Raw genomic sequence first — 25,636 nt, 5'->3', positions numbered from 1 at the left:
AAAGAAAGCTTTATTAGTGACAAGAAAAGGAGCCAAAATTCATTTAGGTGGTAGGTTGTATGAGTGAGCAATAAACTGTGAAAGCTGCAGTGGTCTGAATGGAAAAAAAGGCTCTGGTCCTTAAGGGGGGTAAAGCCTACGGTCCTCAAGTGGTTAATATGATTCACTGGATCTGCGTATCAGCTGGGTTTCCGGTGCATAGATCTACCCCCTAGCAGTAAGTTGCCCTGGCCTTTTCTATATCAGATATAGAAAAGGTAGGGGCTTTTCTCTGCAATGCGGCAGGGCTACACACTGCAACCAAGCAGATATGGGGCTCCGGTGAATCTTATTATACAGACTACATACTGGGGCATTCACGTTGACAATGACAGGCCAGGATGGCTGACAAGGTCAAATGTCAGCTTACTGGCCAGGAGCTTTTTTTTCTCAAATACAATCTTAATACAGCTTTAAAATTCCTAAGCTTTGGCAGTGCAGGGGTGTAGCTTGGTGGGGGCAGGGTAGTACATGTGCCCCAGGGCGCTGGATCCCTAAGGGCGCCCAGTCGCAGCTGAGCAGTGTTTTTTTTTTTTTTTCTCTACTAACTAGCTTGCTCGCTGAGCCACCTGGGTCTCCCTGTGAGTTCAGTGACATCCAGGGCCGGATTTGGGGGCAAGCCACCATGGCCCAGGGCTAGGGTGACAGAATCTGCCACAATCCAAGGGGCAAGTGACATGGTTACCTGCACCTGGGACCCACCATAAGAGCTGGCACCACTCAACCTCTCCGTAACTGCCCAGCCGCCCCGCACTGACTGTCTCCCTTTGCCTGTGTGAGCAGAGCAGCTGGCTGGGGTGCCGCTGTTGCTGGCGGAGACGAGGGGAAAAAGGGTTACTTACCTAGGGCTTCTCGCATTCCCTCATAGCTTTACAGGTCCCTGGGTTTCCTCCTGGTCCATTATGTTGTGCTCCTCTAAAGGCTTGCCCATTAGACCAATCATGAGCCACTGCGCATGCACAGCCCTGGCTGTGTACATAGTCATGTCACTGACTGGATCCATATGAAAATGGCGTCTGCGAATAATGGCGCACGGTATTGCACTTATTGTTAACTAACGTTAACACTTAATCGTTACTTACAGTTAAAAGCGTCTTCTTAAAAGCGTTAACTAACGTTTTTATTGTTATGAATAACTCTAACACTCTTGATAGTAAACGTGTTTTATCGTTTTAAGCCCTGCTTTGCTGGCGTTTAAAAATATGTCTTCCCGCCAACTTTAATGTTTAATAGCAAAGCCCCCTTAAAAGCTAGAAACACCCAATTTTCAGGTTTTGTTAAGAAGAAAAGTGGAAACAAAAGGAAAAAGATTTTTTCAAAAAGACCTTGTACTTTTTGAGAAAATCGATTTGAAAGTTTCAAAGAAAAAAAAGTTACATTTAAATGCGGAAATGACAGTTCTTAGTGAAACAATTCCAGCTGACTTTAGCAGTTATTAGCAAAGGCCCCCCTTATATCCTTGCAACACCAAATTTGCAGGATATGTTAAAAAGATAGTGGAAAACAATATTTTAAATTTTTTTTTTGTGCTGATAGTGGGAAATTTCCCCCCAAAAATGATGTGGGGTCCCCCCTCCCGAGCATCTTTAACCCCTCATCCCCCATGCAGGCTGGGATAGCCAGAATGCGGATCCCCGGCTGACTGGGGCTCTGCACCCTGAGCTATACCAGCCCACATGGTCCATGGTATGGGGGGCTCTGGGGGGCGGAGGGGTGGCCAAGCCTTCCCCTCCCCCCGGAGCCCTTGTCCAATCCATGGACAAGGGGCTCTTCCCCATCTCCGGTGCCCCAGGAGAAGGTGGGGCGACGACACCCTGGGGGGGGGGTTATGGTGGCATCTGGGAGTCCCCTTTAAGAAGAGGACCCTAGATGCCTGCCCCCTCTCAGGAGAAATGAGTATAGGGGTACATAGTATCCCTTACCCATTTCCATAAAGGATTAAAAGAAATAAAAACATAACAAGAAACATTTTTATTAATCTTAATTAACCAGAAATACTTACCTGTACCTTTAAGAAAATGTTCCTACTCCAATATCCTCTGTAATGTCCCTTGACAACAGTATCCTCTATCTTGCGATCTTCAGAATTACTTACCTGTACCTTTAAGAAAATGTTCCCACGCCAATATCCTTGGGAAAAGGTCCCACGCCACTCTCCTCTAACTTACGATCTTCTGTTACATTGATTGAAGATCACCGTGCACCGCCGCCACACACGCCTCCCCCGCCAAACTGCCCTCAGCTATAGTATAGCTGAGAGCATACTATATAGTATAGCTAAGAGCATGAAGCATCTTTAAATTTTGGCTCCACGGCTCCCCATTGGTTCCTTATCGACCAATGGGGATACTCCTGATCCCCATTGGTCTGTTAAGGAACCAATGGGGAGCCTTGGAGCTAAAATTTAAAGATGCTTTTTGCTCTCAGCTCAGCTATACAGTATAGCTGAGAGCGCGTCCTATGCGGACGCTATACTGCTGCCAGGTCCCGCTACCCCCCCCCCCCCCCGCCTCTCACGCCTGTCACCCTCACCCATGCTAGCACCCAGTGTACCCACCTATGCAGTATAGCGTCCGCATAGGACGCACTCTCAGCTATACTGTATAGCTGAGAGCTGCGGTGGGGGCGGCTTTTGTGGCGGCAGACGGCGGAGATCTTCAATCAACTTGAAGATCGCAAAATTAGAGGATATTGGTGTGGGACCTTTTTTTTTAAAGGTACAGGTAAGAATTTCTGGTTAATTAAGACTAATAAAGGACTTTTTTCGTGGTTGTGGTTTCATTTAACCCTTTGTGGAAATGGGAAAGGGGTATTTTAACCCCTATACTCATTTCTCCTGGGAGGGGGGTGGACATCTGAGCAACTTTCACCTCCATTTATTTGCCAATAACTTTATCACTACTCATCACAATGAATTGATCTATATCTTGTTTTTTCCGCCACTAATTAGACCAATTAGGCTTTCTTTGGGTGATACATTTTGCTGAGAATTAATTTATTCTAAATCCATTTTAACAGGAATATTAAGAACGAAATGGAAAAAAATCATTATTTCTCAGCTTTTGGCCATTATAGTTTGAAATTAATACATGCTACCATAATTAAAACCCATGTATTGTATTTGCCCATTTGTCCTGCTTATTGCACCATTTAAATGATGTCCCTATCACAATGTATGGCGCCGATATTTTATTTGAAAATAAAGGTGCATTTTTTCAATTTGCGTCCATCACTATTTACAAGCCCATAATTTAAAAAATTATATTAATATACGTCTTTGACATGCATATTTAAAAAGTTCAGACCCTTAGGTAACTATTTATGTTTGAATGTTTTTTATTATTGTAGTTTTTTTTTTTTTTATTAAAAATTTTATTTGGGTATTTTTTAATGTGGGAAAGTAAACAGCTAATTTTAAATGTTAAAAATGTATTTATTTAATAAAAAGTGGTTGTGAGTGTAGTTTTGCTATTTGGCCACAAGATGGCCACAGTCAAAAAAGTCAAGATCGATCACGCTCCCGGGAAGAAAAATTAAGACGGGGAACTTTTTGAACTCTGAAGAGACGCTGTCAGCTTTTCTGCGGGGGGCTTCGATCAATGAAAGGGATCTACAATCCCTTTCGTTGATCGCTGGGCTAACGGACGGCGACGGGAGCAGCACGGGAGCCCCCGCGGGAGCGCGCGCGGCCCGCAGGAGTGCGTGCAGCCCAACTGGACGAGAATGTTCGTCCAGTTGGGCTTAAGTGGTTAAAGGGGACTCCCAGATGCCGCCATGAACCCCCCTGGGAGTCATCGCTCCACCTCCTCCTGAGGCACCGGAGGTAGGTAAAAGCCTTTTGTCCATGGATTGGACAAGGGCTCTGGGTTAGAGGGGAAGGCTTGGCCGCCCCTCCCCCCAGAGCCCCCCCATACCATGGACCATGCGGGCTGGTATAGCTCATCTAAACATTAAAAAAAGACGTGGGGTCCTCCTTCCCGAGCCTCTTTAACCCCTTGTCCCCCATGCAGGCTGGGATAGCCAGAATGCGGAGCCCCGACCTACTGGGGCTTCGCACCCTGAGCTATACCAGCCCGCATGGTCCATGGTATGGAGGGGCTCCGGGGGAGAGGGGCGGCCAACACTTCCCTTCTCCCCTGGAGCCCTTGTCCAATCCATGGACAAAGGGCTCTTCCCCATCTCCGGTGCCCCAGGAGGAGGTGGGGGCGACGACTCCCTGGGGGGGTTTCATGGCGGCATCTGGGAGTCCGCTTTAAGAAGGGGACCCCCAGATGCCCACCCCCCTTCCCAGGAGAAATGAGTGTAGGGGTACAAAGTACCCCTTACCCATCTCCACAAAGGGTTAAATGAAATAAAAACACAACCACGAACAAAGTCCTTTAATATTGTTAACTAGCTGATTGCCCGGCGTTGCCCGGGAATGTATTTGGCTAGTGTTGGCTCCACCCACTTTTTCTAACCCTAACAATTACTCAGTGACCACGTTTGTGAGCTTTGTGGTCTTTTGCATCAATAATTTGCATTGAAATGAAAAAATCTGATGGGTTGTTTGTGGCTCCACCCCCTTTTCTGAATTTGAACCCTAGTCACCCAATGACCAACTGTACCAGGTTTGAGGCCTGTGCCATTAACAGTGCAAGAATGGTAGCAATTCAATATTCCCTTGAAAAGCAATAGGTGAAGCTTTATACACTTTTGTAGGCTCCACCCACTTTTCTGAATATTAATCCCATTCATTGAGTGACCAACTGTGCAAAGTTTAAGAACTCTCCCATTAACAGTGTAAGAATGGCTGCAGTTTACATTTTCCCAGGGAAATTTGTATTTGTCTCCACCCACTGATGACCCGACATTGCCCGGGTATGTATTTGACTGGTATTGGTTCCGCCCACTTCTTTTAACCCTAACGCACAAACACTCAATGACCAAGTTTGGGAGCTTTGGGGTCTTTAGCATCAATAATTTGTATATTCCCATAGAAATTAAACAAATCAGATTGGCTGTTTGTGGCTTCACCCCCTCTCTCCAGCATTTGAACCCCAGTCACCCAATGACCAACTGTAGCAGGTTTGAGGCATCTGCTATTACCAGTGTAAAAATGGCAGCAATTTAAATATTCCCCTTGAAAATCAACAGGTAAATTTTGATTGGCTATTATAGGCTCCACCCACTTCCCTGAATATTAATCTCAGTCACCCAGTGACCAGCTGGGCAAAGTTTGGGAACCCTGCCATTAACAGTGTAAGAAGGCCTGCAGTCTACATGTGATGAATAGCGGAAAAGCCACAGCGTGTTCTGACAGTAAGGCGGCTGATTCCGCGTCTGATGCGGCGGTTTGTCCGCGTCAGCATGCGGCTGGAACTGATGGTACACATGGGAAGAATGGCATGGGGGCCGCCACGTGTTCTGGCAGCAAGGAGGCGGATTCCGCGTCTATTGCGGCGGTTTCCCCGCAGCAACATGCGTCTGGGTTGTCTGGACCTAGTAGTGCACACAGATGGAGAGCTACGCGCGCGCGCGCTGCAAGACAGGCTCTTTATACCAATAGGAGGAAGATCAGCTGATCAGGGTGGTCAGCTGATCCCTGCTCAGCTTGTGATTGGTTGATGGGAGCTGGGCAGCGCTGTGGGGCGCTTTACTATATATATCTCTTGCTGTTCAGTTGCTGGTTGTCTGGCGTTGCGAATACCTGTATGTTAGCACTCAGACCCTAGTCAGATCCTGCAGTGTGGTGGAACCAGGAGGCCCTGGGAATCCACACTTAGCCAGTTACTGTATATCATCTGTGTTATTCTCTTGTATAGTTCCAGGGTGTTGAGATCACGGCCCTCACACCCCAGACTAGGAATACTGTATATCATCTGTGTTATTCTCTAGTATAGTTCCAGGGTGTTGAGATCACGGCCCTCACACCCCAGACTAGGAATACTGTATATCTGTTATGACCTGTTACTTCCCTGACTACGCTACTGCTTTCTGATTCGGTACCTTTGCACATCTGATCTCCTGTTGCCAACCCCGCCTGTCCCTGGTTACCGAATCAGCCTATTGTCTCTGTACCTTATCTGCCTGTGTGTTACCGACCCGGCCTGTCCGACCTCCCTGGCTGTTGCTCACCCCTTGGGGTGTCCAGCCCTCTTGCAGGGTCCCCTGTCTCTCAGAAGGGGCCTCCCTGCACACCAGTCAGGTACTCACCCTCCTGGAGTCCTTGACTGCAGTAGAGTCTTCTCTACTTATTGGACCACCTGCTACCCCGGTGTCCAAAGATACTGTTGCACCAAAACACTTACACTCTCTCAGGTGTCTAGAGGTTAGACATATCTGATTATTGACGATTCCGCAGATCCTCAATAATCAGATATATCTGTATTCTTGGGGATACTGCGGATCGCCAAGGATCAGATTCTCTCTCTGGTTGCTGACACCGATCGTTACACTACATTTTCAGAGTGAAATTTGGTTTTGGCTCCGCCTACTTTTTGTAACCTGGACATACAGTCACTCAATGACCAAGTTTGTGAGCTTTGGGGTCCTTGGCATCAATAATTTGTATTTTCCCAAAAAATGAAACTGTTTGTGGCTCTGTCCCCTTTTCTAAATTTGAACCCCAATGACTAACTGTACCAGGTTTGAGGCTTGTGCCATTAACAGTGCAAGAATGGCAGCAATTTTAATATTCCCCTTGAAAATCAACAGGTAATTTTGATTGGCTTTTTTAGGCCCCACCCACTTTAATGAATATTAATCCCAGTCACCCAGTAATCAATTGTGCAAAGTTTGAGAACCCTGCCATTAACAGTGAAGAAGGGCTGCAGTTTACAATTTTCCAGAAAAATCTGTTTTTAACTCCACCCACTTTTTGTAACCTTGACACACAGTCACTACTCAATGACCAAGTTTGTGAGCTTTTGGGTTCCTGGCATCAAAATTGTGTAAATGGAAGCAGTTTATCCAAAAAAAGCAAATCTGATTGGATGTTTGTGGCTCCACCCCTTTAGTGAATTTAAACCACAGTCACTTGATGACCAACTGTAGCAGGTTTGAGGCCTCTGCCATTAAAGGGAACCAGAGAGGAAGCCATGTTAAAAATAGAGAAAGGTTTTATACATACCTGGGGCTTCCTCCAGCCCCATAAACCTGGATCGCTCCCACGCCGCCGTCCTCCGCTTCCTCTATCGGCGGTACCGGGTCCCGTCACTTCCAGCGGACGCGGCCAATTTTCCGCATGAACAGGGGCTCCCTCCATAGCCTTACGCATGGCACGCGTAAGGCTAAGGAGGGAGCCCCTGTGATGTGGAATATTGGTCGCGTCTGCCCGCCGACTGGCCGACTGGCGGAAGTAACGGTACCTAGTACCGGCGGACAGAGGAAGCGGAGGACGGCGGCGTGGGAGCGATCCAGTCTTATGGGGCTGGAGGAAGCCCCAGGTATGTATAAAACCTTTCCTCCCAACCTCTCTGGTTCCCTTTAACAGTGTAAGAATGACAGCAGTTTCAATATTCCCCTTGAAAATCAATAGGTGAATTTTGATTGGCTCTTGTAGGCTCCACCCACTTTTCCGTATATTAATCCTAGTCCCCCAGTGACCAACTGTGTCAAGTTTGAAAACCCTGCCATTAACAGTGTAAGAATAGCTGCAATTTATATTTTCCCATGTAAAAAGTTGTTTTTGGCTCTGCCCACTATTTCTAACCTTGACATTCAGTCACTCACTGACCAAGTTTATGAGCTTTGTGGTCTTTGGCATCAATAAGTTGCATTTTACCATTGAAATTAAACAAATCTGATTGGCTGTTTTTGGCCCACTCCCTTTTCAGAATTTAAACCCCAGTCTCCCAGTGACTGACTGTACCAGATTTGAGGCCTCTGCCATTAAGAGTGTATGAATGGCAGCAATGTAAATATTCCCCTTGAAAATCAAAAGGTGAATTTTGATTGGCTGCTGTAGGCTCCACCCACTTTCCTGAATATTAGTCCCAGTCAACCAGTGGCCAACTGTGTCAAGGTTGAGAACCCTGCCAATAACAGAATGGCTGAATCAATCTAAAAAATGTTTGTGGCTCCACCCACTTTAGTGAATTTGGACCCCAGTCACCCAATAACTGACTGTATCAGGTTTGAGACCTCTGCCATTAACAGAGTAAGAATGGTAGTAATGTAAATGTTCCCCCTTGAAAATCAATAGGTACATTTTGATTGGCTGTTTTTAGGCTCCACCCACATTTCTGAATATTAATATTAATATTAATATCCCAGTCACCCAGTGGCCAATTGTGTCAAGTTTGGGAACCCTGCCATGTAAAAAATTAAGTTGTTGGCGCCGCACACTTTTTCTAACCTTGACACACAGTCACTCCATCAAGTTTATCAGCTTTGGGGTCCTTGGTATCAATACTTTGTATATTCCCATTGAAAAATAAACACATCTGATTGGCTGTTTGTCGCTCCGCCCCCTTTCTGATTTTGAACCCTAATCACCCAGTGACCAACTGTACCAGGTTTGAGGCATCTGCTATTAACAGTATAAGAATGGTAGCAGTTTAAATATTCCCTTTGAAAATCGAAAGGTGAATTTTTATTGGCTGTTGTAGGCTCCACCTACCTTCCAAATTCTTAATCTCATTCACCCAGTGACCAACTGTGCAAAGTTTGAAAACCCTGCCATTAACGGTGTAAGAATGGCTACAGTTTATATTTTCCTAGTCAAATTTGTTTTTGGCTCCGCCCACTTTTTGTAACCTGGACACACAGTCACTCAATGACCAAGTTTGTGAGCTTTCAGGTTCCTGGCATCAAAAATGTGTGAATGGAAGCAGTTCATTAACCAAGGAAATCTGATTGGCTGTTTGTGGCCCCACCCCTTTAGTGAATTTGGACCCCAGTTACCCAAAGACAGACTGTAGCAAGTTTGAAGCCTCTGCCATTAACAGTGTAAGAATGGCAGCAGTTTAAATATTCCCCTTGAAAATCAATAGGTGAATTTTGATTGGCTGTTGTAGGCTCCACCCACTTTCTTGAATCTTAATCGGATTCACCCAGTGACCAACTGTGGCAAGTTTGAGAACCCTGCGATTAACAGTCTAAGAATGGCTGCAGTTTACATTTTCTTATTTAAAATGAATGGCTGAAATTTCATTGGCTGTTTTATGCTCCGCCCACTTTTCCTGGATTTGTAACCTCGGTCACCAAGTGACCAACTGTGCCAAACGTGGGGACTCTGGCTTGATTACAAGTGAGAATGGCAGTCTTTTAAATTTTTTCCATTGACTTGAATGGGTAAAATCTGATTGGCTGTTTGTAGCTCCGCCCACGTGTGCAGGGGGGCCACGAGACCCTAAGAACATATCATCCCAGGTAGCAAGGGATCTGTATACCAAGTTTTGTTCAAATCGGTCAAGCCGTTTTCGTGTGATCGCGGCACATGAATACATACACAAACACACACACACACACACACACACACACACACACACACACACACACACACACACACACACACACACACACACACATCCGATTTTATATATATAGACTAGCTGATTGCCCGGCGTTGCCGGGTATGTATTTGGCTGGTGTTGGCTCCGCCCACTTTTCCTAACCCTAACACACAATAACTCAATGACCTAGTTTGTGAGCTTTGCATTGTTTGGCATCAATAATTTGCTTTGAAATGAAACAAATCTGATTGGCTGTGGCTCCACCCTCTTTTCTGAATTTGAACCCCAGTCACCCAATGACCAACTGTAACTGGTTTTAAGCTTGTGTCCTTAACAGTGCAAGAATGACAGCAATTGAATATTCCCCTTGAAAGGCAATAAATGAATTTGGATTGGCTTTTTGTAGACTCCACCCTCTTTTATGAATATTAATCCCAGTCAACCAGTGACCAAGTGTGCAAAGTTTGAGAACCCTGCCATTAACAGTGTAAGAATGGGTGCAGTTTACATTTTCCCAGTGAAATTTGTATTTGTCTCTGCCCACTAATGACCCAGCATTGCCCGTGTATGTATTTGGCTGGTGTTGGCTATGCCCACTTTTTCTAACAGTAACAGACAATTACTTAATTACTCAATGACCAAATTTGTGAGCTTTACAGTCTTTGGCATTAATAATTTGCATTGAAATTAAACAAATTTGATGGGCTGTTTGTGTCTCCACCCCTTTTTTGAATTTGAACCCCAGTCACCCAATAAATAACTGTACCCAGTTTGGGGCTTGTGCCATTAACAGTGCAAGAATGGCAGTAATGAAATATTCCCCTTGAAAATCAATAAATTAATTTTGATTGGCTTTTGTAGGCTCCATCCACTTTTATGAATTATAGCTGATGAATCAGCGTTGCCCGGTTATGTATTTGGCTTGTATTAGCTCCGGCCATTTTATCTAACCCTAACACACAAATACTCAATGATCAAGTTTGTGAGCTGTGGGGTCTTTGTCATCAATAACTTGTATATTCCCATAGAAATTAAACAAATCAGATTGGCTGTTTGTGGCTCTGCCCCTCTCTGGCATTTGAACCCCAGTCACCCAATGGCCAACTGTAGCAGGTGAATTTTGATTGGCTATTATAGGCTCCATAGGCTTTGTTTTTTCGTTTGTGAGCTCTGGTGTCCTTGGCATCAATAATTTGTAATTTACCAGTGAAATGAAAAATCTGAATGGCTGTTTGGAGCTCCACCCCTTTTCTGAATTTGAACCCCAGTGACCCAATGACCAACTGTACCAGGTTTGAGGCTTGTGTCATTAACAGTGCAAGAATGGCAGCAATTTAAATATTCCCCTTGAAAATCAACAGGTGAATTTTGATTTTCTTTTTAGGCTCCACCCATTTTTCTGAATATTAATCCCAGTCACCCAGTGACCAAGTTTTAAGCTTTCGGGTTTCATCAAAATTGTGTGAATGGAAGCAGTTTATCCAGTAAAGTAATCTGATTGGATGTTTGTGGCTTCACCCCTTTACTGGATTTGAACCCCAGCCACTTCATGACCGACTGTAGCCGGTTTGAGACTTCTGCCATTATTAGTGTAAGAGTGGCAGCAGTTTCAATATTTCCCTTGAAACTCAATAGGTGAATTTTGATTGGCTGTTGTAGTTTTCACCCACTTTCCTGAATATTAATCCCAGTCATCCATTGACCAACTGTGTCACGTTTGAGAACCCTGCCAATAACAGAATGGCTGAAATCAATCTAACAAATCGGATTGGCTGTTTGTGGCTCCACCCCCTTTAGTGAATTTGGACCCCAGTCACCTATCAGGCAAGAGGCCTCTGCCATCAACAGTGTAAGAATGGTAGCAATGTAAATATTCCCCTTGAAAATCAATAGGTGAAATTTGATTGGCTGTTGTTGGCTCCACCCACATTTCTGAATATTAATCCCAGTCACCCAGTGGCCCACTGTGTCAAGTTTGGGAACCCTGCCATTAACAGTGTAAGAATGGCTGCAGTTTATATTTTCCCCTGGAAAAAAAATGTAGTTGTTGGCTCCGCCCACTTTTTCTAACCTTGACATACAGTCACTCAAAGTTTATGAGCTTTGGGCTTTTGGTATCAATTTGTATATTCCCATTGAAATAAAAAAAATCTGATTGGCTGTTTGTGGCTCCGCCCCTTTCCGAATTTAAACCCCAGTCACCCAGTGACTAACAGTACCAGGTTTGAAGCATCTGCTATTAACTGTGTAAGAATGGCAGCAATGTAAATATTCCCTTTGGAAATCAACAGGTGAATTTTAATTGGCTGTTGTAGGCTCCACCCACTCTCTTGAATAATTATCCCATTCACCCAGTGACCAACTGTGCAAAGTTTGAGAACCCTGCCAGTAACAGTGTAAAAATGGCTGCAGTTTATATTTTCCTAGTGAACTTTATTTTTGGCTCCGCCCACTTTTTGTAACCTTGACACACAGTCACTCAATGACCAAGTTTGTGAGCCTTCATTTTCCTGGCATCAAAAATGTGTGAATGGAAGCAGTTTATCCACCAAGAAAGTCTGATTGGCTGTTTGTGGCCCCGCCCCTTTAGTGAATTTGGACCCCAGTCACCCAATGACCGACTGTAGCAAGTTTGAAGCCTCTGCCATTAACAGTGTAAGAACGGCAGCAGTTTCAATATTCCCCTTGAAAATCAATAGGTCACTTTTGATTGGCTGTTGTACTCTCCACCCACTTTCCTAAATATTAATCTCATTAACCCAGCGACCAACTGTGCCAAGTTTGAAAACCCTGTGATTAACAGTGTAAGAATGGCTGCAGTTTAAATTTTTCGATTTGAAATGAATGTCTGAAATTTCATTGGCTGTTTTATGCTCCGCCCACTTTTCCTGGATTTGTAACCTCGGTCACCAAGTGACCAACTGTGCCAAGTGTGGGGACTCTGGCTCGATTACTGTGAGAATGGCAGCCTTTTCCATTTTTTCCATTCACTTTAATGGGTGGAATCTGATTTGCTGTTTGTAGCTCCGCCCAGGTAAGCAGGGGGACGCGAGACCCCCAGAACATATCATCCCAGGTAATAAGGGATCTGCATACCAAGTTTCGTTCAAATCGGTCAAGCCGTTTTAACGTGATCGCGGCACATACACACATCCTATTTTATATATATAGATTTATATAGCACTGACATCTTCTGCAGCACTTTACAGAGCACATAGTCATGTCACTGACTGTCCTCAGAGGAGCTTACACTCTAATCCTACCATAGTCATAGTCTACTGTCCTACCATATTATTATTGTGTATTTGTATTGCTCTGTACTCTTCAGCTGCACTGTACAGCACATAGTCATGTCACTGACTGTCCTCAGAGGAGCTCACAATCTAATCATTCCATTGCCATGGTGTTATGTCCTCCCATATTATTATGTATTTACATAGCAAACACCTGATCTTTCAGCAATAGTTGAGCATATTGGTCCCCTTTTCACCCCGCCTGCTGTAAGCCATCCCATATCGATTCAGTTCATTTCAGCGAGAGACAAAGCTGGGTGCAGCCATAGCATAGCTATGCTGCGTGGGGAACGTAAGAGTAATTTGGGCATCTGGCAATCGCCAGATCCAGAATTACATCTCCTTCTGAGCTGCTACAACTCGAGAGGTTAGGTGAGTGTAACAGCTCCTGCTGTGTTTGCTCCCCCCCCCCCCTGCTATCTGGATACAGAGGGACTCTCTGGCTACCCAAAGGGGGGACCTCTGTGGCTACCTAAAGGGGGAAACTATGTAGCTACATAAAGGGGGGAACTCTGTAGCTACCTAAAGGAGGTGGGAAGGCTAGTGTTGTACATTATTTTCTGGTTGAACTCAATGTCTTTTTTCAACCAACCCAAATAACTAACTCTCTGGCTACCTGAAGGGAGGGTGATCTCTGGCTACCTACAGTACATGGTGGCATCCATGACCACACCCATTTTCTTCCAGGGGTGGGGTGGGGGGGGGGGGGGCGGACGCAAAAACTGTCTTTGTCCCCGGGCGTTCCCACCAACCCTAGCTACACCTCTGTGGCAGTGAGAGATGCCTTTTATGTTACATACTTTCAATCAATACGATTTTAATATACAAGTTAGAGGAGTCGGAGTCAGTGGAATCCTAAACAAGAAGTCAGAGTCGGATGATTTGTGTACTGACTCCACAGCCCTGGCTTATCTAAAAATATCTTCATTTAATCAGACTCACCATTTACCCTGGGAGGTCCGGTGCTTCTTTCTATTGGCTGCTCCAGGCTGGGGTGTTCCACTTTGCAGATGATCTCCAGCTCCTCCTTGTCTGATGTTGGTGTGAAGGATAAGGACGGTGAGCAGGTGAATGAGTTATCAGCCATTCTCTCATGCTGTATGGGAAGCATAGTGTACCGCTTGTTATATGAACAGTCACTCACTCGCTCTCCCTTCTTCTCTATCCAAGACACCTTGAGGCCTTCTGGGAAGTAGCCAGAGATTTTACATGCCACGGTGGTCTCGCGGTGGACTTGTTGGATGAGGGGGGAGATTTCTTTAATTTTTGGATGCCATGGAAAATCTGTAGATTATGGACATAGAACTGTCAGTACCAGGACCATTCAGTTACAATATATTAATACAAATGTTGATTTGTGGCCAGAATAGGTGTTTTTGTGTCAAACTTGATGGAAATACTTTGCAGTTACAAAGTGGTAAATTGTGATTAGAATTTATTTTATTGGCAAAGTAATTTCTTAACCTGTCACAAACATTGCCCCTAAAACTGAATGTGATATAGTAATAAAACAAATAAATATGCAGTAAGGAAATGGTGGGTGGGTGTGGGGAAATGTAGGCATTGGGTTGTCATTATCTCAAAAGATCTCCACTTCTAAGTTTTGACCTGCTATAGTTGCATGCTGGGTCCTGGCTTGATGTCATCATCAAACTGGGACCTGGTACATGCAACAGAAGAGGCCATTCAAGCCATAGGAGCACTGCTATCGCCACAGGAATGGGGAGAGGTGAGAAGAATTGCTTTCTGCTGCTGATCTCTGCAACGGGGGTGGGGGTATTCTATCACTAGAATACTAGGAAGAGATATAAGAAGGAAGAACCATTAGACTTCCAGGAAAAGCTAAAATGCAAAGGAGAGAGGAAAGGCACTAGGCTACCAGGTGAAAACTATAAGGAGAAGGGTGGGAGGGGCGGGGTACTGGACTACCAGGGACAATTATATAAAGGGGAAGGAGACCATTAGACCCCAGGGGAAACTGAAATGGGGTAGGGGCACTAGACCACCCAGGAAAACTAAGTGTTACAAGGAACCACTATACCACCAGGGAAAATAACATGGCACAGCACAAGGGGGCTAAAATAAGGGATATATAGTACAGGCCATTGTAACAGAACTCAGTTTTTAGATTGGAGGAAGCACCTCAGGGCCCTATGCCTCTACTCTGTGACCTGAGTATCACTTGCAGTAGACTGTTGAAACTTGGTGACTAATTTTTAGACTGGAGTAGCCCCATTGGGGCCTCCTCTGCCTCTACTTGGCAGCCTGTATAAAATATGGCATGTTCCCTTGACCACCCCATAAAATGGCTTGCCAGAACCATAAAGAAGCCTTCCTGCTTTTTCTCCAGGCTTGTACAGTATTTTGCAGAGCTGTGGAAGTCTTGATATGCCTTTTTAATTGTATTTGGAGGCTGTACAAGTTCTACACAGTCCTGAAAACTAACCTGAATTTCCCATCTATTGAATTTAACGGTGTTTGAATCTGACGTTAGAGATGGCAGGAACTGTTCGCCGATGGACAGTTCTTGGTGAATTTCCGCTGTTTCCATTCACGGCAAACTGTGAAAATTTGGCGCGTTCGACCCACCCCTTATACATCATCATGGAGCCAAACTTTGACCCCTTACCTCACAGTAAGCAGACACATGGCAGTCAATCAACTAGCACTCCTTCATGGAACCCCCACCCCTATTAAAAAGCAATTGCGGTGGACATATTGGATTCATTCTATGCTGGTTGTTGTTAGTGACAGCAGGGTCAGACTTGCTGCAGATACGTAGGGAAAGCATTAGCTAGGCATGTGTTCTTGTTCCACACTGACTACTTGCTGAAAGCACCCCAAATAACCCTTTTGAGGGCTAGCACATCATTCTCCTTTTTTTATTTTGTGTGTGACACTCCACAGCCCACTGACACCCAGAGCTGTGTGCACCCTACTGCTATTGTAATTTTTGGTGGGACTTTTGGCATGGATACCCCACTGGCATGCCACAATCCAGGTGTTAGAACAATTGAAACAACTTTTCCACCACCTTTGTCACCAGAAACAGTCCCTGTAGGTTCTAAAATTCGCCTGCCTATTGAAGTCTATGGCGGTTCGCCGGGTTGCGGAAGTTCGCGTACGCTGTTTGCAAACCCAAAATTTGATGTTCGCGACATCTCTATTTGACTTTCTGTCAACCCAAACAATGTCAGCCTATTTGACCAAATGTCAACTGAGGGATATTTGAACCAACGCTACTTTTTCCTACCCTATTTGGTTCTTGTAAATAAGGTATCAAAAAAATACTTTGAATTATATTAGCAAAACATAATCTTAATGCTCATAAGACAAATGAGCAGTTCCACCACTCATGGAAAAGAGACCTTACGACCGCTGGCAGTGTAGCGCGCATTGAGTAAATAGCGCAACCCGAGTTACCCAAGTTATGCAAATGTTGCTAGGTTAACAAGCACTACAATCTGTGTTACCCCAGCAATGCTCACATTACATAGGTAACGCGGGCTTTGGTAATTACTCAATGCAAACAACACTGTCAGCAATAGTAACTGTAAAATGGGGCAGGCTGCCTGCACAGGGCAATCGCAATGCAGGTTAGTGAATCAAGGCCAATGTGACATAACATAGAGAAAATCCCAGTGCATTGTGGCCTACAGTACATGTCTAATAAGGTGTTTCCTTACCTGGATCTCGTACAGACATCTCTCTGTGTTCTGGATTTTCCATAGATACGTGATTCCAGCTCACTCTGGCTGTAAATTGTGGGTCCTCAAAGAGACGTCCAGGAATTGTACACTGAGAAGAAGCAGCAAATGTGCCATCTGGATTCTCCCTGACCTCCTCCACTGATGGCTTCTTCTCCTGGGTTGGACCACAGATCCATCTGATCTGTATATCTTCAGGGTAAAAGCTGGAAAGACGGAATGATGCCACCACATCTCCTGAGCTATTCATGATGAGTTCTATGGGCTGCTGGGCTGCGGGTATTACTGGAACACACAAGCATAAATAAGTGTAATGCATGGGCCTCAATTCACAAAGCATTAGCGCATTTGGTAATGCAGAAAACAGCAGGTTTTACCGACCAATTCACTAAACCTTTTACCGTACAGAAAAGTAAAATTACCGACTAGTTAGGTAAATTACTGACTTATGTGGTAAATGCCTCAAGAAGTGTCAAGAAATTACAATTCACAAATATTAACGCAATTGGTAAATTAAGCAAAAGTGTTCAGTATTTTTCTCCAGCTCTGACCAGCCGATAACGCACTCTCTCCATGCTCTCTCCATGCGGTAGATTTGACAGACAGCCAATAGGGAGAGCCAGGGAGCCACTAGGGAGAGCCACGCAGCCCTCCTAACTCTGATTTGGTCCGAAACCCTGGAAAGCGGGACTTAACCCTCCTGGCGGTCTATTAAAAACTGCCAGGGGGCGGCAGAGCAGTTTTTTTTTTATTTGTTTTTTTTTTAAATCATGTAGCGAGCACAGGGCTCGCTACATGATAGCCGCTGTGCAGCGGCATCCCCCGCCCTCTTCGATCAGAATGGGATTTCCTGTAGGGCTTCCCCCGTCGACATGGCGACGGGCGGCATGACGTCATCGGCGTCGTGATGTCTTTGGGAGTCCCGATCTACCCCTCAGCGCTGCTTGGCACTGATTGGCCAGGCAGCGCACGGGGTCTGGGGGGGGGGGGGGGGGGCGCGGCGAGCGGCGGCTAATCGGCGCGGAGCGGTGGCGATCAGAGTGCACACGCAGCTAGCAAAGTGCTACCTGCGTGTTGCAAAAAAAAAAAAGTATTCAAATCGGCCCAGCAGGGCATGAGAAATCCTCCTGCGCGGCATAGCCCGTGCTCAGCACGGGCTTGCCGCCAGGGAGGTTAAAGAGAACCCGAGGCAGGGTTCTTCCATCGCAATCCGCATACAGAGGCTGGATCTGTCTATAGAGCCCAGCTTCTGTTGCTAGTTAGTTTCCTCCAAAGACCCGCGTGCGCTCAGCCAGACCAGATAAAACACAGCCGCGCTACACGGCTGTGTTTACCTCACTAACGTCAGTCTCGGCTGCTCCTGAATAGCTCCGGTCCCCGCCCGAGTCCCTTCCCTCCAATCAGCGGGGAGGGAAGGGAAATGGGCGGGAACCGGAGCGATTCAGGAGGCGGGGAGCAGCCGAGACTGACATTAGTGAGATAAACACAGCCGGCTGCGACACGCTGCGTATTGCCAGCGCGGCTTTGTTTTATGGGGTCTGACAGCGCGCAGGGGGGGGGCTTTGGAGGAAATTAAATAGCAACAGAGGCTGGGCTCTATAGGCAGACCCAGCCTCTGTATGGGAATTGCGATGGAAGAACCCCGCCTCGTGTTCTCTTTAAAGCGGAACTGTAGATACTTTTTAAATACACTGTTTAACTTACCTGGGGCTTCTACAGCCCCCAGCAGCTGTCCTCCACGAGCCTTCATTTGCCCGCCGCCAGCTACTTTCGGTTTCACCGCCGGGCCACTGCGCCTGAGCGGCTCTGGCCACGCGTATCCTTTCTTCGCGATCCCCACTATTGCAGAGGGCAACATGAACAAAAGATACGCTTGGCAGGGCTGCACTGGCCTCGACTTACAAGTCGAGGTACAGAATAGTGATGCTCATCTGAGCTAGGATATCCGAGTTACTCGGATATCCTAGCTTTTTTTTCACTATTCGAGCTCGAATACCGAGCTCGAATAGTATTAACTATCCGGGCTGTGCTATCCGAGCGCACTCGGATAGCAAGCAGCTATCCGGAGATATCCTAGCTATCCGAGCTCGGATAGCGTCACGAGCTCGGATAGCGTCACGACAGACGTCACCTCGAGTCCTCACAAGCGACTCTGACTGTAGCCAATCACAGAGGGGGAGCCTGGCCAAGCCCCCCTCTATAAATAGCGGACGCCATCTTGCCTCACTCGTCCTGCTTGCGACTTACTGACTGATTGTACTGAGAGACTGCTCCAGTGCTTTTTGTCTGTGTGCAAGTGCATTGCTATTGTTCTAAACCTAGCGTTTTTACACTCCAACACTTGATCTTCAACTGTATTGCTTTGTATTGTAGATAGATTGTATTTTAGGCAGTTTAGGTTGTGTGATTAGGGACTAGGGAGGGAGAGTCTGTCACTGGTGCTGCTGCTGCAGGCCTGCAGCCAACAGCTAGGCCCTGTGCCTGCCCTGCTCTGTGCTCTTGCTCTAGTCTCTAGTTACCTCACCTAACCTGTGCTCTCACCTGTCCTTACTGTACTAATTCTGTGTTAGATAGATATTGTACTATTTTATAGTTAGCAAGGCCCAGCTTTACTGCTATACCTGTCCTGCTGTATCTGCTCTCTGTAATCTAGTCACACCTGTTGTATTATTTAGCTAGATTCTTCTATTGTTTAGTTAGTAGTACTGTAGTGTACTCTAGTCTGTGTATAGGTACCGTCCGTCACCGCGTTACCTAGGTTCTTTGTGTGCGCAGTGCACGTCTGCGCTGTCCGCACCCTCTCGTTAGTGCTACACCCGTCCTATTGTTTATATTACTTCTTTTGTGTATTCGCTGAATTGTACTGTAGTCTGTGTATAGGGACACTCAGTCAGCGTCAGCTAGGGTATTTGTGTGCGCAGTGCACGTCTGCGCTGTCCGCACCCTCTCGTTAGTGCTACACCCGTCCTATTGTTTATATATTACTTCTATTGTGTATTTGCTGACTTGTACTGTAGTCTGTGTATAGGGACACAGTCAGTCAGCGTCAGCTAGGGTATTTGTGTGCGCAGTGCGCACTCTCTCATTAGCGCTACACCGATCTCTGCTGTAGAGTACACCTGTCCGTCACCTCACACACCCACCACCACCAGTCCCACCCCATTAAAGTACCCCACTTGTCCCACCCGCCTTTACATACATAAGTTTTTTTTTCATTTGTATAATATTAAAAATATACAATGTCTGGCACTGGCAGCCGCGGTCTGGGCAAGGGCAGCAAGGGCATCGCCAAGAGAGGAGGTCGTGGGCGTGGCAGCCGCGCCACCAACACCATGCGCAGTTCTGCGTCTGCACCAGTGGCTATTCCGCCATTAGCCACTGGCCGTGGACGCCTTGGCCGCCCAACAGCTGGGAGTCATGCTGCAGAGACACAGCAGCAGCAGCGTGTGGCCCAGATGTTCCTCCCACCGCCAGGTCGTAGCCGTCCTATTGAGGAGAAGGATGCAGACGCTGTGGTGGAACTGATGGTGGATGAGCAGGCCACCATTAGCTCTGGAACCGAGTCCTCCACCCCCGCCACCACTCCTGTTCGCAAGAGCAGCAGCAGCCGCCCAGCACTGCCTGGGGAGCAGGAGGAGGAGTGCAGTTCTCCAGCCCCAGCGGGCGACACCAGCACCCTGTCACTCAGCACCTTCTTATCCCCAAGCACAGCGGGGCTATGGAGTGCTGTTGCAGCAGAATTGGCAATGGAGGAGGAAGAAATGCTGATGGGCACTTTGGGGGATGATGCTTTGGACAGTCAGACAGTGGTGACTGTCCATCCGCCCATGCATGCAGAAGGGGAGTTTGGGGGATCCCAGCAGGACATGTTTGTGGAGGGGGAGGATGATGATGACATTGTGAAGGACAAAGACTGGTTGCTAGGTCCTAGGAGTGGGGATGTCATCAGCTCTGAGGAGGAGGAGGATGCGTCTGCGGGCCTTGCTAGAAGGATCAGCATCGCAGGCATGGGCAGGATCACAAGTGGGTGTGGTATGCAGGCCACACAGCGTGCTGATCAGGAGACGAGTTCTGCCAGTGCCACCACCAGCCGCACCAAGAACCCCCCCCCCCCCCCCCCCCCCCAACCACCACAGGGAGACCAGCGGCAGCAGCACCTTCCAGCCGAAGGGGCAACTTCACCTCCCCAATATGGAATTTTTTCACCCTTTTATATTTGGAGTGCAAGTATGCCACCTGCAACCAGTGCCGCAAGCAGCTCAGCAGAGGGAAGGAGCCCTCTGCGTTTGGCACCACCTCTCTGGTCAACCACCTTGCAGGGAAACACTTTCACGAGCATGAGGAGTTCGTAAAGTTGAAGGAAGCTGGCAGTGGCAGTGGCAGACCCGCCACCACTGCGAAGCCGTCGGCAGCAGGAGTGCGTCAGCAACGCACTGCTCCTCCTCCCTCTGCAACTCCTGCCGCCGACACTGAGGCCTGTTCTGGCAGCCAGTCCTCAGTGGCCTCCTCTGCTCCCTCCACTGCTTCCCGTGCCAGCAAAAGACCTCGCCAGACCCTGCTCAGCGACACCTTCCAGGGGGTGGTCAGGGTTCTGCCTCCCAGCAGCCGTCGCGTGTGTCAGCTGAATGGCTTGCTGGCACTGGCCATGTGCTCCCAACTTCTGCCTTATTCCCTTGTGCAGGAGGGGAGCGACATGCGTGCGCTCCTGATGTGTGGCCAATCCCCAGCCGACATTATTTTGCATGCACGGCCATCCCTGCACTTCACCGCTCTGTGATGGCCAATGTCGGGAGAGGGCTGGAGCACGTGGTGGGTCAACGGGTCCACGTCACCATGGACTCGTGGAGCAGCCGGTTTGGGACAGGCCGCTATCTGTCCTTCACCGCGCATTGGGTCAGCTTGGTGGAAGGGGGTGAGGAGGGGGGAGCAGCATCGGGCACTGTCAGAGCAGCAGCAGCACCAACAACGCAGTGGGTGGTGCCACCATGCAGGGTCAGCGGAACAGCAGCAGGTTCCTCTGATCCGCTTCCATCCTCCGCCACACCAGCCCAAACCCCCCACCTCAGCAGCAGCGTGAAGCCCCGCCACTGCCAAGCGCTGCTGGAATTGGTCAGCCTGGGGAAGACCAAACTGACGGCGAACCACGTCCTGGCCAAACTCCGAGAGCAGGAGAGGAATTGGCTGACCCCCAGAGGCCTCAGAGTCGGAGAGGTGGTGTCCGACAATGGGGCAAACCTGGTTGCTGCCATCAGCAGGGGAGACCCGACCCACATCCCCTGCCTGGCGCACATCCTGAACCTGGTAGTCCAAAAGTTCCTGCGGACCTACCAGGGGATGGACCGACTCCTTGAGGTGGCAAGGAAGGTTGCGCGTCACTTCCGGCACTCGCCTGCAGCCGTGGTGAGCCTGGAAGAGGTGCAGAAGGAGCTGCACCTGCCACAGCACCGGCTCATGCTCGATGTTCCAACTCGCTGGAACTCCACCCTGGCGATGTTGGAGCGTCTGGTTGAACAGAGGCAGGCTGTCAGCCAGTACGTTGCACGAGCAACAGTTGCCTCCCTCACTGCAACTGGGCGTGCCGCCACCAACCTCCCGTCCATCATCTCCACGGGAGGACTGGGGGCACATGCAGCAGGTGTGCTCAGTCCTGGCACCCTTCCTGCAGGCCACCAACATGGTGAGCAGGGACCATGCAATGGTGTGCGAGTGGGTCCCCTTGGTGTGTGTGCTGGACAGGGCCCTGTATGCACTGGTGGAAGAGGGAGCGGTAGCCTTGGACCAGCAGGAGCTGCAGGCAGCTTCACAGGCCACCTCTGAGGAGGAGGGCTCAGAGTTGGTGGAGGTCCCTGACCTTGCTGCTGATGAGGGGGAGCAGCAGAGCACAGCTGGACTGGTGCGGGGGTGGAGAGAGGATGAGGTGGAGGAGGCAGAGGAGGACAGCAATGTCGGCTCTGGGGCTGCCGATGATGTGCCAACAGACATGGCCAGACTGTTCCCAATGGCAGCGCACATGCTGAGGTGCCTGCGCAAGGACCCAAGGGTGATCCAGATGAAGCAGAGGGAGGACATCTGGATCTGCATGATGCTGGACCCACGTCTGAAGGGGAAGCTCAGCCAGTTCCTGCCTGCAGGAGGAGACCGTGCACAACAAATGAGGGATTTGCAGCTGTCCCTTGTTGAGCGCTTGGAGGAAGCCTTCCCTCAGACATCCACCCCACTGTCCAGCCAGCACAGAGGCAGCAGCAGGTGCCTGCATCCACCAGCAGCAAGCGCTCGCGCACCACAGACCTGCTGTCTCTGACCCAAGAGCTCTACATGAGTGTAGATCTGCCAAGGACTAGAGAGGAGGTGCCTGCAGCAGCATCCTTCTCCAGTCACAGGCAGCACTTGACCCGCATGGTGGCTGACTACATGGGGTCCTTCAGCGGGCTTGACAGCGTGGCCCCTGTTGATCCCATGGAGTATTGGGTCAAGCACCTGCCGATCTGGAGCGAGCTTGCGCAGTACGCCCTGGAAGTGCTCTCCTGCCCCCCTTCCAGCGTACTGTCAGAGCGTTGCTTCAGTGCAGCCGGTGGAGTCGTCACTGAGAAGCGATCTCGTCTGTCTCACAAGTCTGTGGACAGACTGACGTTTCTCAAAATGAACCAGGCTTGGGTGGAAGGCGAATTCATGGCCCCTGTTGTCGGCGAGAGGGGTACATGAAGTGACGACTGGCACACACACATACACCTGCTGCTGCTGCTGTTATATTTCATCCTGCTGTCTGTGTCTCCACTGCCAGGGAACACATTACAAGGTGCTGCTGCCCAAGCGCCACCAGCTATTACGCTCAACAATAGCTGCAATAATAAAAAAAAAAAATGTAATTATTTTAGAGGTGTCCGGGTTGAAAACTGTGCTGTCCCAATTGTGTATTGGACACAATGTGGGCTTAAAAATATGGTCCTAAAAGACCTGGAAGCATTAAAAATTAACAATAATAAAACAGAAAGTAAACAGATTAAAGAATTAAGTAAGAGAAAGGAGATCCTTATCAGACCGGCTGATAAGGGAGGGGGGGTTGTGATTATGCATGAATCCCAGTATAAGCAGGAAGTATACAACATCCTGGGGGACACCATGACCTATAAGCGTCTGAAGGGTGACCCGACAGGTGAGTATAAAGAGGAAATGAGGAAAATCTTGAGAAAAGGGCTTGATAAAGGCATACTAAACGATGCTGAATTCAAATATTTAATGATTGACGCACCCCGGATACCAGTAATGTATATTAACCCCAAGATCCACAAGAGCCAGACCCAGCCCCCTGGGAGACCCATTATTAGTGGTATTGGGGGCCTAAACCAAAGGTTAGGGGAATATGTGGACCAGTTTCTGCAGCCGGTCGTGGGAACCCTACCACATTTATTGAAGGATACTAAGCATTTTTTGCAAACGATCAATGGGATTAGAGCCAATGATGACAGTATACTGGTGACTGCAGATGTTACGGCACTGTATACGATAATACCGCATGAGAAAGCATTGGAGGCTGTGAGAAAGGCTTTGGGTGAACAAAATTCGCTTGGTGAGGAGCAAATTGAATTTATTGTGGAGTTATTACAATACTCTTTATCACATAATTATTTTTGGTTTGATGGTAAATTTTATCTACAAGCGGTTGGCTGTGCTATGGGGGCTAAGTATGCCCCCAGCGTAGCAAATATATTTATGGATCAGTGGGAGAGAAGGATTTTGGAAATGCCACAAAGTAGTAGAGTAAGAAACTGGCAGCGTTTTATAGATGATTTATTTTGGATATGGGAGGGGGATGTTGAGGAATTAAAGCAATATGTACAGTGGCTTAACCACAATGAATTGGGGATTGAGCTTACCATGAAATGTAGCACTGAGGAAATTGACTTCCTGGATATTGTTGTAATGAAAAGAGATGGGACCCTAGGCAGTAAGACCTTTTTTAAGAAAACTGACAGGAACGCATACATACCAACGCAGAGCTGTCACCACCCCAATTGGATGGCGAATATACCCAAGGGTCAGTTTAGTAGGATACGTAGAAACTGTTCTAATATTAGTGATTATATCATGCAGGCAGAAATGTTAATTGAGAGATTTGTTGAAAAGGGATATAACAGACAACAGCTGGAGTGTACATCGGAGGCTGTCATAAAGGAGGGGAGGGATAAGTTGTTGCACACATCCAGGAGTGTCAGGTATCAAGGGAACAGTAGATCCATGCTTTTGAACATGCGGTATTGCTAAAATTTAATTCCCAATATAGACAAGTAGAAAGAATTTATAAGAGACATTGGGGCCTGCTAAGGAATGACCCCATTCTGGGCAAAGTACTTCCAGAACAACCAAAATTTATATACAGACGAGCGGAGAACCTACAGCAGAGACTGGTCAAAACATATGTAGAGGGTCCAACTGTAAAAAACAGGACGGATGCATGGGGCAATGTTGGCTTTTACCCTTGCCGACAATGCACCACATGTGAGGAAGCACAGGGAATAAGATTGAAAGAGATCACGTCAAATCAAACTGGAAAGAACTATAAAATCAATGAATTTATCCACTGCTGCAGCACGCATGTGGTTTACCTGTTGTGGTGCCCATGCGGGCTGCAGTATGTGGGACGAACTAAGAGATCCCTGAAGAAACGGGTAGGTGAGCACATAGCGAACATAAAGAGGGGTTTTGGGGGACACAGTGTATCAAAGCATTTCCTAGAAAAACATGGATGTAATCCAGCTCTATTAAAATTTTGTGGAATACAAAAACTTACAACCAGGTGGCGGGGATGCCACAAAATCAGAGAAATTTCACGAATGGAAACGAAATGGATTTATGAATTACATACAATGGTACCAGGAGGATTGAATGTCGAGCTAGACATAAACTGCTTTATAGCGGATGATTAGGAGATGTGGTGGGGTAACTTACCGTGCCATGGGACACCCAATAGCTGTCTGCAATGTGAGTTGAGATGGTGGTGGATGGGTGAATAAGTAGCATGGTGCTGTTACTGTATTGCATTTCTGGATTACATGTAATAACTAGGACTGATAATTAGCATTAACTGATATGTACTGTTGAAATAGGGGCAGATGGTGCCTATTTGGAGGAATGGGGGGTAACATGGTTTACAATGGTAATA

At 47.5% G+C, this 25,636-nt stretch overlaps 1 gene segment (V, D, J or C); it reads right to left on the bottom strand.

Annotated features, from left to right (window-relative positions):
- The window catches only part of LOC137543845 (Ig mu chain C region-like), a 102,486-nt gene extending 84,260 nt beyond the window's left edge, over positions 1–18,226 (bottom strand). The window contains 3 exon segments of the C gene segment in view: positions 13,712–14,053; positions 16,456–16,761; positions 18,181–18,226. Coding sequence covers positions 13,712–14,053; positions 16,456–16,761; positions 18,181–18,226 — 694 coding nt within the window.
- Between the last annotated feature and the right edge of the window lie 7,410 nt (positions 18,227–25,636).

This window comes from Hyperolius riggenbachi, unplaced genomic scaffold, assembly GCF_040937935.1.
Source record: "Hyperolius riggenbachi isolate aHypRig1 unplaced genomic scaffold, aHypRig1.pri scaffold_237, whole genome shotgun sequence".
NCBI lineage: Eukaryota > Metazoa > Chordata > Amphibia > Anura > Hyperoliidae > Hyperolius > Hyperolius riggenbachi.
This window is presented reverse-complemented; position numbering and strand designations above follow the sequence as displayed.